Raw genomic sequence first — 15,383 nt, forward strand, 5'->3', positions numbered from 1 at the left:
GTTACCAAGTCGAACAAAGTCATTAAAGGACAAGTTCACAATCTGGACTCCTCCTCTGACCCCAGTACAGTCATAGGCTGATGTAGCACGCTGTGTTTCAAGCAGTTGTGCCACTCGCTGAAACCTACTAGCTCCCTAATGTCACTTATACCTTTTAACCTTATCTCACCTTATTTCAGCACTCATCTGTGAAAGTGGGACCTCAACAGAAGTATTTTCACTCCGATTAAAAACAAGTTCAGGGGTGGGTTAAATGCATCAGCAGATGACAGCATAAAAATGCTTCACCTAAGAAATAGCTGGGAGATGCAAAATTAGATACACCCAAGTTCTCTGCAAATTCCAAAAGCCCCAATACTTCAGGCACTTACTTGGTTTTTTCTCACCAAGCCATTTATGTTCTCTCTGATCTCTTGTTCTGTAGGATATTTACAGACACATGAAATAGCAACATGAGCATCGTAGTACTTAGCAAGACAGTTACCTGTCTGCAGACATTTTAAAGAATGAGACACAAAAGATACTGCTTGGAATTTCTACTACATGCAACGCTGAAGTAAATATCATTTCAAGAGCCCCAAAAATTCACCCTGTTTTTCTTTCAAAGGCTGACAGCAGACCTTTAGCTTATATTCACCTACCCAATTCCAAACCCAAAGCTTACCAAATGTAATGGATTCTCTTCCCATTAACACTAAAGAAGCCCTTTTCAACAATGAGGTATCTGCTATTAGACTTATATTATATTGCAGAATATGACACCTCTCTGTATTTTAATTCAGAGTTCCCACATGCTTCTAAAGATGTTTGCACACGCAAAAAACCCCCACCAAACAAAACGCATCTGTTGCAAGGGTAAAGAACAAGGCTTCCCCTGGCAGTATATCAATCACTGCAAGCCTGAATCAAATTGAAATTCCCCGCTTTTCTAAATTCTACACTTGGGTAGTCAAAAACCGACGTTGAAGCAACAGCACAATCCACACACTCAGTTAATTTTCATATGCAGTTTGGACTTTTTTTTTTCTTTTGCTCTTCAGGAAAATGGAGCATGTGCATTTCCAAAGATGTTTCCTTTTCAATAAACTTTTTGGGCCACACACCTTAAGTGCTAGAAGATGTGAAAACACTGACCACAGGGACTGAATTTTCTGCTGCAATGTCAGGTTTGCTTTAGACCACATTTAAGGTGTGAGGAAGAAAAGTCAGGACCATGAAAAAAAAAAAAAAAAAAAAGAGAGAGTCCAGAATGATGTTAGTAGTGCTTTGAATTCAAAATAAATAAAAAAGCAGCTATCTTCAAGGGGTTTTTAACCTTTATTTTAAGGAGAAAAATACAAAAGACAGCTTTTATTATACTGTCCTGGAAACTAGGGAAAGTAATTAGAAGAATAGATTTTAACAGATGCAAATTTAATTTGCCTTTTTGTGAAGTAAATGAGATGGAAACTTTACATTGATAAGAACATAAGCATTTTATTTCAGTCTAACCATTAGAGGAATGGTCAGATTTTTATGGAGGACAAAAATGCAAACATATGAAAAGGTCAAAGAAAATGCTGTTCTTCCCAATTCAGTCATTCAAAAATGCCATTTTACTCCAAATAATAAAACGCATCTAGAAAGACCTCATCAACTTGAGGAAAGAAGATTGCATCCTATCAGAAATACTTCTTTACCTACTACCAGTTACCTGTCAAAGCAAAAACTACTGCAACAGAAAGATAATACCAGGTTATCCATGAAAGAAAGAGAAACAAATTTTATTTTCTTTAGCACGGCTTCCTCATAATCAGTTGGAAAAGAAACATCTACCATTCAAAAACCCCAACCATGGCTAAAAGTGCACATTCGCGAGGACATTCAGGGATACATAATATTCCTGGAGTGTTCTAGTGGTCAATAATACTTGAAGTTAATAGTGTGGTTTAACATCGGCCTTTATTCCTAAATGGGCTGCTGTATATTCTTACGAGAGAATCAGGAACCAAAGTGTAAAATAGAAAGCTATTACAAACACCTAATTCCACAGGATTTTCCATCATTTCTTATGGTCATAACAGCACAATTTAGGACTGTGAGTTTAACCCATTTGAACCGCTTCACCACACGCTTCAGCCAACGTAAAGGGCTGGTTCTCACCAGGCCTTGATGCTGGAGCCGGTCTTCTGCCAATGACAATTCCCCCCAGCTGTGGCAGAGGTGAGCACAGCTGGAACGGCAGAGCCGCCCTCAGCACCACTCGGTCACTGGGGGGATTGTGCATTATTTTTGCATTACTCCCAAACAATAACTGATTGTTTTACCCACAAACAGATGAACAAACCTTCCATTTAAATACGTTCTGTTAAATTATATTAGTATGCATAATAGTGCCCATATCCTCAAAAAAAGCTCAGGCAAGAGGATTTTTCATGGGGGAGGGGAGGAAGAGTAAACCACGCTCTGCCAGCTTTATCTATCTACGCTGTGAATTCGGTAGCCTTGGGGATTTTTGCCTGCTGTGCTTAGTGTCCTTGACAACAAGCCAGTTTGAATTTTGGCCTTTAACTTGACAAAAATGACTTACTGAAGAGGAAGGCATCAAGCTATTACAGCCCTGTGGAGAGATTCTTTCTAAAACAGCATGCATGCTTATTCTGCCAATTCAACTAGAGTATCGTCAAATTTATCATCCAGCTCCTACACCCTCAAATATTCCCAATGTAGTTCCCAGTTCATAAGAGAATATTTAAAAGGAAAACTTTCAACATGTTTGCTATGTCCTCCTATTGCATTTTAACACTTTGACAAAGAGAGAGAGATGGAAAACAGAGAAGAACATCCTCAGGGATCCCCTTCTCAGAAATTGCTGAGTTTCCCTTCAAAGAGATGTGAAACAAAGTTTAAAAACATGCAGCATTTTAACCTGTTACAGACTTACTGACTCTCCTTTAGCAAACATACGTGCAGGTTTCTTCTTAGACTACATTAATACTTAAATAAATCTTCCGTAAATTGATCTATACTAGTAAACAAGCTCTAGCAAAGCTTGCTTCGTGGTTTAAAAAATCTCTCGTTTCTGTTTTTCTCTCCCAAAATCAAATCCTAACAGAAGGCTACATGCACACACCTCAGCTTTCCAAGGTCCAGCATCTTGGTTTAAATTCTTGAGCTAGACTTACACAGGAAAGCTGAATTTGCACTGAAGCAGCTAAAGTGCGAGCACAGGTTTTCTTCCATCAGTTTTCCTGCGGTGGGTGACAAATTTGCCAATGGGGGTCAGCAGACTAGCAAGGAGATAACACCTTGAGTTACTGCAGCAGTATCTGCAGGAACTCATTTGTAAGCACCTGAAACATCATAATCTGGAAGCAGCGCAGCCTCCTCACCACCAGCCATAACAGGAGTGCTTGATGTTGACGACGTGCATGCTTATTTTGGGCCTTCCAATAGACATGCTAAAGAAGGTGAGATGATGCCAAGGTAAAAAGAGCTGGAAGTCAATCAACTGTAGTTCTGTCCTTGATGGACAATACGTGGGACCTCAACAGAGACATACACTAAAACCTAAACAGATCCACGACAGAAGAAACAACGTGGTGGTTGTCAACAAGTATCTCAAGACTCAAGATCTTGCCGACTCTCCCCGCAACTGCTGGTATAGGAAAGAACAAACCATTTCCATGGTATAGGAAAGAACAAAAGAAGTAACAGCTTCTTTTACCCTGGAAGAATAAATCAGCATCAGTTTTCATGAAAAACATCAAAGTACTAATACAGGTAAAAGCTTTTAATGACACTCCAGAATTTGGTCCTTTTCACAGTAATATTTTGACCATTTCCAGAGGAATCATAATAGGAAAACATAACAAAAAAGATTAAATTCTTAATTTAGGGAAAAAATGGCAGATGGAACTGTCTCTTCTAGCCTTTTTTTTTTAATATTCTTATCACTCTAGTCTTAAATGAGTTACTCTGCTGTGTATACATCAACTGACTTAATTGCATCTTTTCCAGACCACTCTTCCCTATCATGCTGCCTCAACCAACACGGCCCGAACCAACAAGGCAGCTGAGCGAGTAGTTAGCTGTAGTACCATAAATAGCAGCAAGTAATCTAACCAGATTAATCCAACGTTAAGCATGTCAACTGGACCGGCTTCAAGTTGGGCAGCAATCCAGGTAAACCTCCACCACACGCGGATGTTATTTCCATGCAGTGCTGCTTCATCCTGCGACCCACCAAGCACACCTCCAGCCAGCTACAGAAACAGCCAAGGGGGCTCGTTTATCTTTATTTACAGTGGCAGTTTTAGCAGCCTCCGAGCTGCTGTCAGTAAGACAGCAGCTACCCAGCATAGATAACATCGCAGTGAAAAAAAATCGACTTCCTCGCTGAGAAATTGGAAACACTAAAAATTATCCCAGAATTGATGTGCAATTTTGCAACACAAAGAGAAAGTATGATGCTACAAAATTTTAGAAATGTGATAAAACTGTTTAAGGAAACCGATGAGACAACTGTTCTTAGACTGCTGGGTAGTATGGAATAAAAAAGAAGAAATCATTAGGTAACTGCACAAGCACATCCCAAATTGCGTTTCTTTATATGAAGACATTCAATTTGAGAAAAGAAAGTTTCAAGTTAGGAACAAAGTAGTTATTGTTTCTACTTTCCCTGCCTGAGGGGGATATTCAAACAAACTCCTTTTGGAGATTTAATTTACTTCCACCAGGACAATGGTGCTGGCACAGTTTTGACTTACTGGGAGAAACAAAAAAGGAGACTCGCTACCCATCGCCTGCCCAGAGGAAGAGGCTGCTCTTTGGATTCCTGCTCCGGCAGCCCAAAGATGCCAGCTGGCTGGCTGCAAAGGCTGCACTTTCCACTTCCCCCCATGAAAGCAAGATTTTTGTTGTTGTTGTTAAAGTCCCCATAGCTGTATGCCCCAAGCCTCTTTGCCATCCCTACACAAGGGACTCTGAACGGCTGTAAATTTACCTTCACGAAAACACTGCTACTTCCTAACACAAATGGGGAAGAGGCAGAGAGATTAAGCGCCTTGCTCAGCGTCGCGCAGGAAATGTGCGGCGAAGCTCAGTGGCGAGTCCCAGCCCAGCACTCCAACCACAACCAGGCAACCTGCTCCCAGAAGACGCGGAGTAGAGAAAATCCTTACCAGAGGAAAATAACCAGACATAGATTTCGACATACTCCCAGATTACCATGCAAAATAAATTTGGAGCTACTAAACTACTGCTTCCCACCATGTTCCTCATTGCATGAAACCGGCTCAATATTAAATTCCAACTGCCAAGGCAGGCTGGGCTGAGCAGCCAGCTGTTTCTGCCTTCTTGCACCAACACTCCCAGCCCGTAACCTGCAGCCTTTCTAATGTACGACCATAAAACTACAGCTATCTATGAAGTATTTACGACATCTGATCTAGAGATCCCTAAACAGGTAGTCATTGTTTCTGAACACTGGACATAAAACTGTCCAGGTCACCAATATTAGTGTTGCTATTGATCAGTCGGTTAACTTTGCTGCAATGAGCAATACATCAGTCATGAAAGGGAAGCAAAACATACCCACATTTGTGACACATTTTAACCTGTGCCTTTGTAACAATCCTATGCAAACACTGCTCTTAATGTAATATTTTATTTTCTCCTTCAAGTCGCTGTATTCTTTTATGTATTTCTTAAATTACAAATGCATATCTGCAAAAAGACCCAAAGCCACCCATTTACCAGCTACTAACTGGTCAGGTTTTGTGGATGGGACTTCCCTAAACTGTGCTGACTACAGCGAACTGAAAGTGGCGTTCAGGATGCTTGTCTGCATTACCTGTTTCCATTTCTTTGCTACTGCTAAGCACCACCATCTTTTCACAGGAATCATACTTGTCACCTAGAAATCCCCTCCAGCCCTTCCCCTGACCTCACAGAAACTGCCCGCTTGCCCATCATCTTCCTCACTCCTCCCCAATGCTTTTGGCACGCACTTTCCTCCCCCTCACACATGGGAGGGCTCTAACCCACACCCTCCTTCCAAAGCTGCAACAACCAGCACCAGCACCAGCAGCCCAGCACCCTCCCAGGGCAGGTCTGCCAAGGAGGAATGCATTTTTATACTCGAGTACTCTGAACTGCAGCTAAACGAGATGCTTGGAGACAATTACTTGTATTCTCCTGTTATACTGACTCCGGCCGTTCTGTTACAGAAACTGGCTTCGCCATCAGTCCTTGACACGGCCATCTGACCTGATGCAGGAGATCCTTCCCCCTGCCTGCTCCGTCTATGAAGTGATCCATAAAGTTTAAACTAGCACCTTTTCCTTCCCAATCTTTTCTTGGTTGCACAAAGGCACCAGAAGCCAGCCAGCTTGTAACACCTCAGCTGAGACCCTGCTGAAAAAGCCCGTACCGATGAAGCCAAAACACAACTTGCAGCTTTTTTTGGTGGAAAAGTTACATGTTTAGTGCACTTCTTCACTGCCTTTCCAATTCCATTTGCAACCTTCACCTGCAAGCTACCTGGAATAGGAATGTCTCTGATACCCAGCACAATGAGACTGCAATTTTCCCCGAGTACTTCAGGGTGATATAACAGTACGAGCAAGACATATGTAAGACTTGGAGATGATGAACCCTTTGGAACTTCCCCAGGGAGCAGTGACTGCAGCAGAAAACAAAGGTTTCAGAGAAGCACGTCAGTAAAAAAGAGACATGTGCTCCACGAAGGTCCCCTGGCCTGTGGATCATGTTCCTCCCTGACCCAGCAGAACCCCGAACAGACTTTTTGAGCAGACACACAATTATCTCTTCATTATTTCCATCCCTGTTTCGGTAATTCTGCCACCCTTGCACTGCTCTGATGACAGTACAGACATGAGGAGACCACAGATTTAACAATAAGTTTTACCACACTTTGCCTACTGCTCCAAGCAGCAAGAGACAAGGCCACTCCTACACCAGCAGTGGTGAAAGCCTCCATGGAAATAAGAACAGGCTTTTGGAGAAACTGAAATACGACAAGAGATTAGCATATTTGAGATCCATAGGACACAAAGCCATAGTAACCTACCATCCAACTTACTTGCTGATGTTGGGGTTCTGTTTATATATTTCCAAACAGGATCCATTATTTGACATTTTACTTTGTTACGGTTTGTAATGTGACAGGACTGACACCATTCTGTGTAAGCTGGAAGATCATTTCTGATAATCATCAGAGGATCCACAGCTTTTAGATATATTCACATTAAATGATCCCAACGCTCTGCTACTACAGATACCTTTCCAATATAGGAAGGAAAAAAAAAATTATGTCTTTAAAAAAGCATGAAAGATTCTACCACTGTTCACTTCCCACTTATAAAGTAAGGCTTACAAGCATCTTTAGACTAAGTGGTATTTACACAGCTATTTTCAGTAGTGCAAAATGTAAAAAGGTTTCTAATCACAGGAAACACAATGCAGGTAGTAAATCATAACAAAAGAGGTCCTCTGTCTTGATTTAAATCTGCACAAATCTCCCTATAGCGAAACAGATGAGAAAACAAAAGCCACACTAACTACAGCTATTTGAAACAGGTAAAGTCAGCACACTAGTCTCCAGCAAAGCCAAGAATACAGCATTGCCTAATGATTCTAAAGCTAAACCCCTCCCAAAGCAATTTTTTTTTCAATACAGCAATTTTTGTCACACTACCCAGATTTCCCGCTTGTAAAAACAGAAGATGTGTTTGAACAAGCAGATTTCCTCAATACAGTTAAAAAAGGAGAGGAAAAAAAAATTAAATGCACAAAGTTGCTCAATAAACTGAAACTTCAGCCTCTTCTAGAAAATGTTCTGAGCTAGGACAATGAGAAGTAGACTAGTGCATGCTAAAAGTAAAAAAGCATTTTGATGCAGCATTCATTCTTTCAAATTAAAACCAACAGCTTCTCTGTTATTTAAATGATATCCTCCAGCTCAGAAGAAGGGCTATGACCACGGCGCAAGTGACTTAACTCACATTTTTATTGACTGACTTGCATAAAAATAAGCCACATTAATGACTGAGTTGACATTTAGTATACATCACCACAAAACTAATTTCAGATCAAACATCATCCATACGACCTAAAAATATTTTCAGCCTTGTCACGTCCAAGAAAAGGATTTTCAGATTTACATTATCCTCACAAACTTTGGTCCTCTAAAGCACAAGCAGTGCAGAATCAAAAAAAAAGGATTAAAAGAAAACCAGGATTTTTTCTAAGAGCTGCTTCTGACTGATTGCGTTATATGCCAGAAGCAAGTTAACCTGTAACTGAAGTTTAACTAGCGCCGTTTTCTCATTATTTGACAATGTTTTATGCACCCACAGAAAGAGCTCTATACAGATCAATACCAGTGACCCAGAGTAGCACCGTGGCTCCTTCAGCCCAAGAGATCTCCAAGCATCCACCTGTTGCCTTTGAAAGACCGAATTGGACCTTATTTATTAATAATTCATATAGCAGTCTCAAGAAGCAGAAACTATGTCTCTTCCCATTAAAGCAGCAGTCTCAGCATCAACCGGAGCAGCTTCCAGAAGTCTTAATCCAGATCTTTCAGGGTGCAACATAAATTGGCTTATCCATACATGCACCCTCGCCGAGGCCTCGTAAGAAGGCACGACACATACCGCTTCTGGCATCACCTCTTACTCGGGGAAGGAGCTTCAGAAGTTGAATGCACAATTTGCCAGGTGAGAGCAAGTTGTGAGGAAGGAGGGGGAAAAAAACCTCACCAAAAAACCAAACCACTATAAAAAAAAAAAGCTAAAAACAACTAAACGCATGCTTCCTCACTAGCAACCAAGTTCTCCTCCTTGGCACACGGAAGGCTGAGGGGGATTTATTAACTAAAGCAAAGCAAGGCACATTATGGAAGGCTTCGCTGGAACGCAGCCTGTGGGAGAGGTGTCCCTGGATCTCCTCCTGGGGAAGGTGCAGAGGAGACCCCAGAAAGGGGCAGGGTGGTCCAGCTTGCTGGAAAGTGTGTGTGTGGGGCTGTTACACAGGGACAGGCCCGCCCCCCCTCAAAAGGAAGGTGCAGAAGAGACCCCAGGAAGGAGCAAGGTGCTCTGGCTTGCTGGAAGGGGTGGACACAAGGCCCTCCCTATGGGGAAGGCAGAGAAAAGACCCCAGGAAGGGCTGTATGCCCTGGGCTGCTGGGGGGAGTCACAGGGAGACCCCCCCACACACACAAGGAAAGTGCAGAAGAGACCCCGGCAAGCAGCATGGTGCTGGTGTGCATGGAGTCACAGGGATTCCCCCCTCCATGGGGGAATGTATTGAAGAGACCCCAGGAAGGGCAGGATGCCCTGGGCTGCTGGGGGGTGTCACAGGGACACCCCCACACACAGGGAAGGTGCAGAAGAGACCCCAGCAAGCAGCAGGGCGCTGGTGTGTGTGGTGTCACAGGGACCCCCCCATGGGGGAATGTACAGAAGAGACCCCAGGAAGGAACAGGGTGCCCTGGCCTGCTGGGACACCCCCTCCCTCAAAAAGCCCCCCTCCCTCCCTCAAAAAGCCTTCCCCCCCCAATTTGTGTCAGCCCCAGAGGGCTGAAGCAGCCGGGGGAGTCCACACCGGGGCGGGGGGGACGGGGGACAGGAAAAAAATATAAATAAATACGATTTAAGAACGGCTCAGCCTGGCCACGGAGATGGAAGGGGGAGTAAAAAAAGGCTGATAAAAGTTAGGTAAGGAGGGGAGCTCGGTCGCCGCCGCCTCGGCCTGCCCTCACGCCGCTGCCCCCCCTCCCCCCCCCGCCTTGGGCCCGGCTCCCCCTCCCCTCACGCCGACAGGCCGGGGAGGGGGCGGCCACCCCCTCCCCGGCCTGTCGGCGTGAGGGGAGGGGGAGCCGGGCCCCAGGCGATGTAGTGAGGGGGGGGGGGGGACACCCCGCCATCGCCGCCGCCCCGTTACCTGTGAGGCGGATCTTGATGCTGGAGCCGTTCCGGCGGGTACCGGGATTCGACATCGCGCCGAGAGGAGGCGACGGCGGCAGCAACAGCGCCGAGATCAACCGGCGGCTCTACGCAACCCCCCCATGCGGGCCCGCCCGTTCGTGGCGATGCCGTTGAGCCCCCGGGCCTCCGCGATCCGCCGTTCGCCTCAGCCGCCTCAGCCCGACGCGCCCGCCCGGCCCGGCCCGGCCGCGGAGAGCGCTGGCCCCGCCCCCGCCCCGCCCCGCGCACGACGCGGGTGTGACGTCAACACGCAGCGCCGCGCGGGGCCCCCTCAGCCGCCATTATGGGAAGGTCGAGGAGTGGGGAGGGCGCATGCGCTGGCTGACAGGCTCGGGGAGGAGGGGCGCGCCCCCTGGCGACGGGGGGGACTGGGGGTGGCGTAGAGGGGACATGAGGGCTTCCAGAGGTGCTGGGGGGTGGCGTGGAGGGGTGGCATGGGGTGACACGGGGGGTGACCTACGGGTGGCGTGGGGGTGGCAGGGAAGGTGGCATGGGGGTAACACAGCTGTGGCATGGAGGGATGTGGGGTGGCATGGAAGGTGGCCCAGGGGTGACACTCAGGGTGGCACGGGGGTGAATAGGGGCCCTTGGGGGTGTCATGCAGGGTGGCAGCAGGGGTGGCATGGAGCATGTATGGTGGTATATGGGGGTGACATGCAAGGTGACATATAGGGTGCACAGGGGTGCCTGGGAGTGGCATGGAAGGCGGTATAGGGGTGACACAGGGTGGCACGGGGGTGGCATGGTGAGTGTACAGTGGCATGTGGGGGTGACATGCAGGGTGCACAGGGTGCCATGGAAGATGGCGTGGGGTGGCATGGAGGGTATGTGGGGTGCATGGTGTGGCATGGAAGGTGGCAAAGGGGTGACACTGGGTGGCACGGGGGTGCAGGGTGGCATGGTGGTGAATACGGGCCCTTGCGGGTGACACACAGGGTGGCAGCAGGGGTGGCATGGAGCGTGTATGGTGGTATATGGGGGTGACATGCAAGGTGACATGCAGGGTGCACAGGGGTGCCTGGGTGTGGCATGGAAAATGGCATGGGGGTGACATGGCTGTGGCATGGAGGGGACGTGGAGTGCACAGGGTGGCATGAAAGGTGGCATAGGGGTGACATGCAGGATGGCAGTGGGGGTGAATAGGTGTTCTCAGGGGTGACACGCAGGGTGGCAGCAGGGGTGGCATGTGGGAGTGTACAGTGGCATGTGGGGGTGACATGCAGGGTGCACAGGGTGCCATGGAAGATGGCACAGGGTGACGTGGAGGGTGGCATGGAGGGTATGTGGGGTACATGGGGTGGCATGGAAGGTGGCACAGGGGTGACACGCAGCTTGGCAGCCAGGGTGTATATGGGTGGCATATATGGTGACATAGGGTGCAGAGGGGTGCGTGGGAGTGGCATGGAAGATGGCATGGGGGTGACATGGCTGTGCCATGGAGAGGACATGGCATGCATGGGGTGGCGTGGAAGGTGGCATAGAGGTGACATGCAGGGTGGCAGTGGGAGTACATAGGGGCCCTCTAATGAACTGCCAAAGAGAAACCCCAAACCATCCCATAAACCAGCCCTCTCACTCCCACCAGAAATCAAATGGCGTTCCCTGGAAAAATCCCTAAATCCTGAACCCCTCCAGTCGCATGAGCATCCTCTGGGCTCCCTGTATGGGGGACAGCCTTGGGGACAGCCTTGCTTCACACCAAGTGGCTGAGGCTGGGTGGCTGCGCTGGAGCATGCCCAGGGTACCCACGGCCCGGCACAAGCGGTAACTAACTACCCGGCTCAGCGGTAACTACCCAGCTCAGCGGTAACTACCCAGCTTTTATCGCTCCGCTCTGCCCACCCCTTCCCGGGAGCAAGAGGAGGAAAAAGCCTTTCCCCATGCACTCCAGGGAGAAAGCAAAATAGGGATGGGGAAGAGGAGAAAGCCTCAACAATTTCTGACCAAGCATCAGGCGCAGCAGCAGACCTGGAAGCTCGGCCGGTGCTTTTTCCCAGCCAAATTCTTCCTTAAAATCCCCCTCCCCAGCCTTCCCCTGCCCCACAGCGCTAACCTGGCTTGGTCCCCGCACCGTGATGCTGCTCTCCCAGGGCAGACCCCTGCCTCCTGCCCAGCCGAGCTCACCCAAAGCCATCGCTCCCACCTCCTCTCCTGTCTCACCAGCCATTTCCAGCACTGTAGCTCTGGTTGTGCCGCCCCTGGGACCCCCACAGAACCCCCCTTGCACCCACTCCTGCGAAGCCAGACCCGGGTAACCAGTCTGTACGGTACCAGGAAGGCTGCGGGGAGCGCCTGTGGTGGTGCAAAACAATTAGGCGTAAAAGTGTTTTAGAAGAGACCTGCCCCATCTGCATAAATGAATTGGGTCCTAATTCAGGGCAAAGAGGCCACTACGGGCACTGGCAGCACCTTTTCCAGCTCTCCTGTGACGTGGGGACCAAACAGCCATCACCATGTTCCTCTGGGGCCAGGACGCAAGATGCTTTAATTAGAAAAGCTACTTTTTTTGTGCATCTCTGGAGGGAGGTTATGCTGCTCTGGGGAAGCAGCACAGCAGCATCTCACCCTTGCTGGTCCCCATGGATGCCCCATCCCATCAGGAGTGGGTGGCCCCAGTCCCCCAGCACAGAGCACCAGAGCCAAAATTGCCACGGCAGCTACTGCCTGCGCCCTGGGCAGGAGAGCCAGAGCTGGCAGTGATCAAGGAATGGCTCCAATTAACCAGGCAAGCAGATGCCTGTAGGTTGCCCACACACCCACGACGCAGCAGCAGGCAGGTACAGCCCAGCAGCATCGCCATTCTGGCAGGCACTGGATCCAGTTCCCTGGCCACCATGGCAGACAGCAGCAGTGCCTCCCCAAACACCTCCCCTGCTTCACTTGCCCTGCGGTGTGGGACAGCAGGCACATACTGATACTCTTAAGAAGAGGGGCAAATTCTCCTCTCCGTTGCATTCAGGGCTACAGGAACAATATTTTATTGCAGCTTAAGGAGACAGCGGTGGGTCCCAGGGTCTGTGTAACACCACTACTGCAGATTTATGTCCAGCACATGCAGAAAAGCAGGAAAAAAGTCAAATAGCTTTGCCCTTTCTCCTTTTAGCTTGCTTTTAGTCAGCAGAGCATCAGCAAACAGCAACCCTGCTGCCTGAGCACCTGTAAGGGATAGCCCTGCCTGACCGTGGCAAAAGCCACGTGGGATGCCCTGTGCTGGACCACAGTCCAAAGTCAGGGCGGCTGCATGGACCTGAGCTCCGGTCTGCATCTCCATTTACACTGAGGAAGCACCTGCCTCAGATTTGTTTTACCTAGTGAAATCTGACCATTCCCAGATGCCACAGCAGCCTCATCAGCAATGAGAAGGTACCACAGCCCGGCCCGAGCCCTTCGTGTTAACCCGTGGGCACTAACAACGGATTTTCACAGGCGCTCATTTCAGCTGCGTGTTCAGGCATTGCTTTATCACAGTTTTAAGTACACAGCTTTGGATCCAAGAAATAAAAACCAGGAAGCATTTTGTGATTCACCAGTTCCAGCATTTTAATATTAATTAAGTGACACCCAGCTCTGGCGCACACAACCAGGGCTGCACACCTCCTTGCAAGGGCACGAAGTGCAACCAGACTCCCTCTTTCCTAGGTGGCCTGGAGGAGAAATGCATAAATCCTCCAAGGAACAGAGCCAGGGTGGAGGAAGAGGTTCTGCTTCCTGGAGAGAAGATTTTCCCTTCAGATTAAGCTACCTGTCACATCACCTCCCACTGCATCTGAGGAAGCAAAGCCCTGACCCCACCCCAGGGTCATTTTGAAGAGTCAGAGCCCCAGAGAAGGAAGGAGGGAGCTGCTACCTCCACCTTGCATGGAGCAAAGCCTATGAGATAGCTTCAAACCCTAGGGGCTGAAGAGTCCTAGTAGAACCTTCCACAAGCCATCAATGATACAAGGATGGAGCAGCATCCAGCAGCTTGTTATGAACCTGCAGCACATAACGTTTGTGCAATGCATCTGCTAGCAGAGCAGTATGTATAGCTGCAGGGACGGACACAGGGCACCAGTGCTTGCTGCAAGGTGGGCTTGAGAGCCACATGAAATCCGTTGTCACCTCCTGCTCAGCCTACAGCTAGACGCCAGAGCTGGAAGGCCTGGAGAGAGGGAGGACTTCTCAGCAAGGGGCAGCGAATGGAAACCTGAAATACAGGTCCTCAGTATTAAACAACAGCTTTAGGCAGACCCAGATCGGTGGGCTCCAGGCTGGTGGTATAGCATCTGGGAAGTTGCAGCGGGAGGCGAATTGCTCCCACTGCAATAGTTGCCTCCAACAGCCTTGCTGCCCCAGAAGCAGCGCTCACACAGCAGCTCCTGAACCCAGACTCTGGTGCTTCCGCGGGGGTGTCACAGCTTAACCCCATCTGGCAGCCAAGCACCACACAGGTACTCTCTCACTGTCCCCACAGTGGGATGGGGGAAGAGGATCAGAAAAGTAAAGGTGAGAAAAGTCACGGGTTGAGATACAGACAGTCCAACAGGTAAAGCAAAAGCCATGCTCATAAGCAAAGCTAGAACAAGGAATTCATGCACCGCTTCCATCAACAGGCATTCAGCCACCTCCAGGAAAGCCAGGCTCCGCCACATAACTGTGACTCAAGAAGACAAATGCCATAATGCCAGATGTCCCCCCTTCTTCTTTCCCTAGCTTATATACTCAGCATGACACCATATGGTATGGAACATCCCTTTGGCTACACACAAAGTTTGGGTCAGCTGTCCTGGCTGGGTCTCTCCCCATTTCCCACACCCCACCAGCCTTCACACTGGCAGGGCCTGAGAAACTAAGAAGTCCTTCTCTTAGTGTAGACATTACCTAGCAACAACCAAAAAACCATGCCATCAACCTTGTTCTCACACCAAATCCAAAGCACATCACTGCACCAGCTACTAAAATTGGCTGTCCCCACTGAAGCCAGGGCAGGGTGGAACAGCATACACCAGGGAGACAGTGACCCACCTGCCCCAGTGGGTTTCCTTCTCTGCTAGAAGGATCTTCTCTCACACAGAGGTGGTTTCACCTGCAGAAGGGCAAAATCCTCTTGAACAGCTGCTCAGAGCTGCTTCACCCACTCCAAGTCCAGCCTAGAAGTCCCAGCACCAGCCCTGTGAGGCAGGTGGATGCGGGGTAGCATGCTGCTCCCCAGCAGCCTGATGCAGTTAGCAGAAAGTTTCTGGCTGGCTGCACTGCCACCCAGAACACATGCCTAGGAGCTCCAATACATCTCTGCAGGGCCTTAAGACACTATAGAAAAAAAGTTTGCAAGAGCAGCTTCCGAGAGAAAAAAACCCAAACAAACCAAGAAGTACAAAGCCAGCAATGCAGTTTATTGACAAGTTTCAAAAG

The 15,383-nt window shown here is 48.5% G+C and overlaps 1 protein-coding gene across 4 annotated transcripts in view; it reads right to left on the bottom strand.

Moving 5' to 3' along the window:
* The window catches only part of SMURF1 (SMAD specific E3 ubiquitin protein ligase 1), a 47,498-nt gene extending 37,313 nt beyond the window's left edge, over positions 1 to 10,185 (bottom strand). For all 4 annotated transcript variants that reach the window (XM_056336140.1, XM_056336139.1, XM_056336138.1 and 1 more), the window contains exon 1: positions 9,949 to 10,185. In XM_056336140.1, the coding sequence (XP_056192115.1) occupies positions 9,949 to 10,003 (55 nt within the window). In that variant the 5' untranslated portion in view covers positions 10,004 to 10,185. The remainder of the gene's footprint in view (positions 1 to 9,948) is intronic.
* Between the last annotated feature and the right edge of the window lie 5,198 nt (positions 10,186 to 15,383).

Source organism: Falco biarmicus, chromosome 4 (genome assembly GCF_023638135.1).
Source record: "Falco biarmicus isolate bFalBia1 chromosome 4, bFalBia1.pri, whole genome shotgun sequence".
Classification (NCBI taxonomy): domain Eukaryota; kingdom Metazoa; phylum Chordata; class Aves; order Falconiformes; family Falconidae; genus Falco; species Falco biarmicus.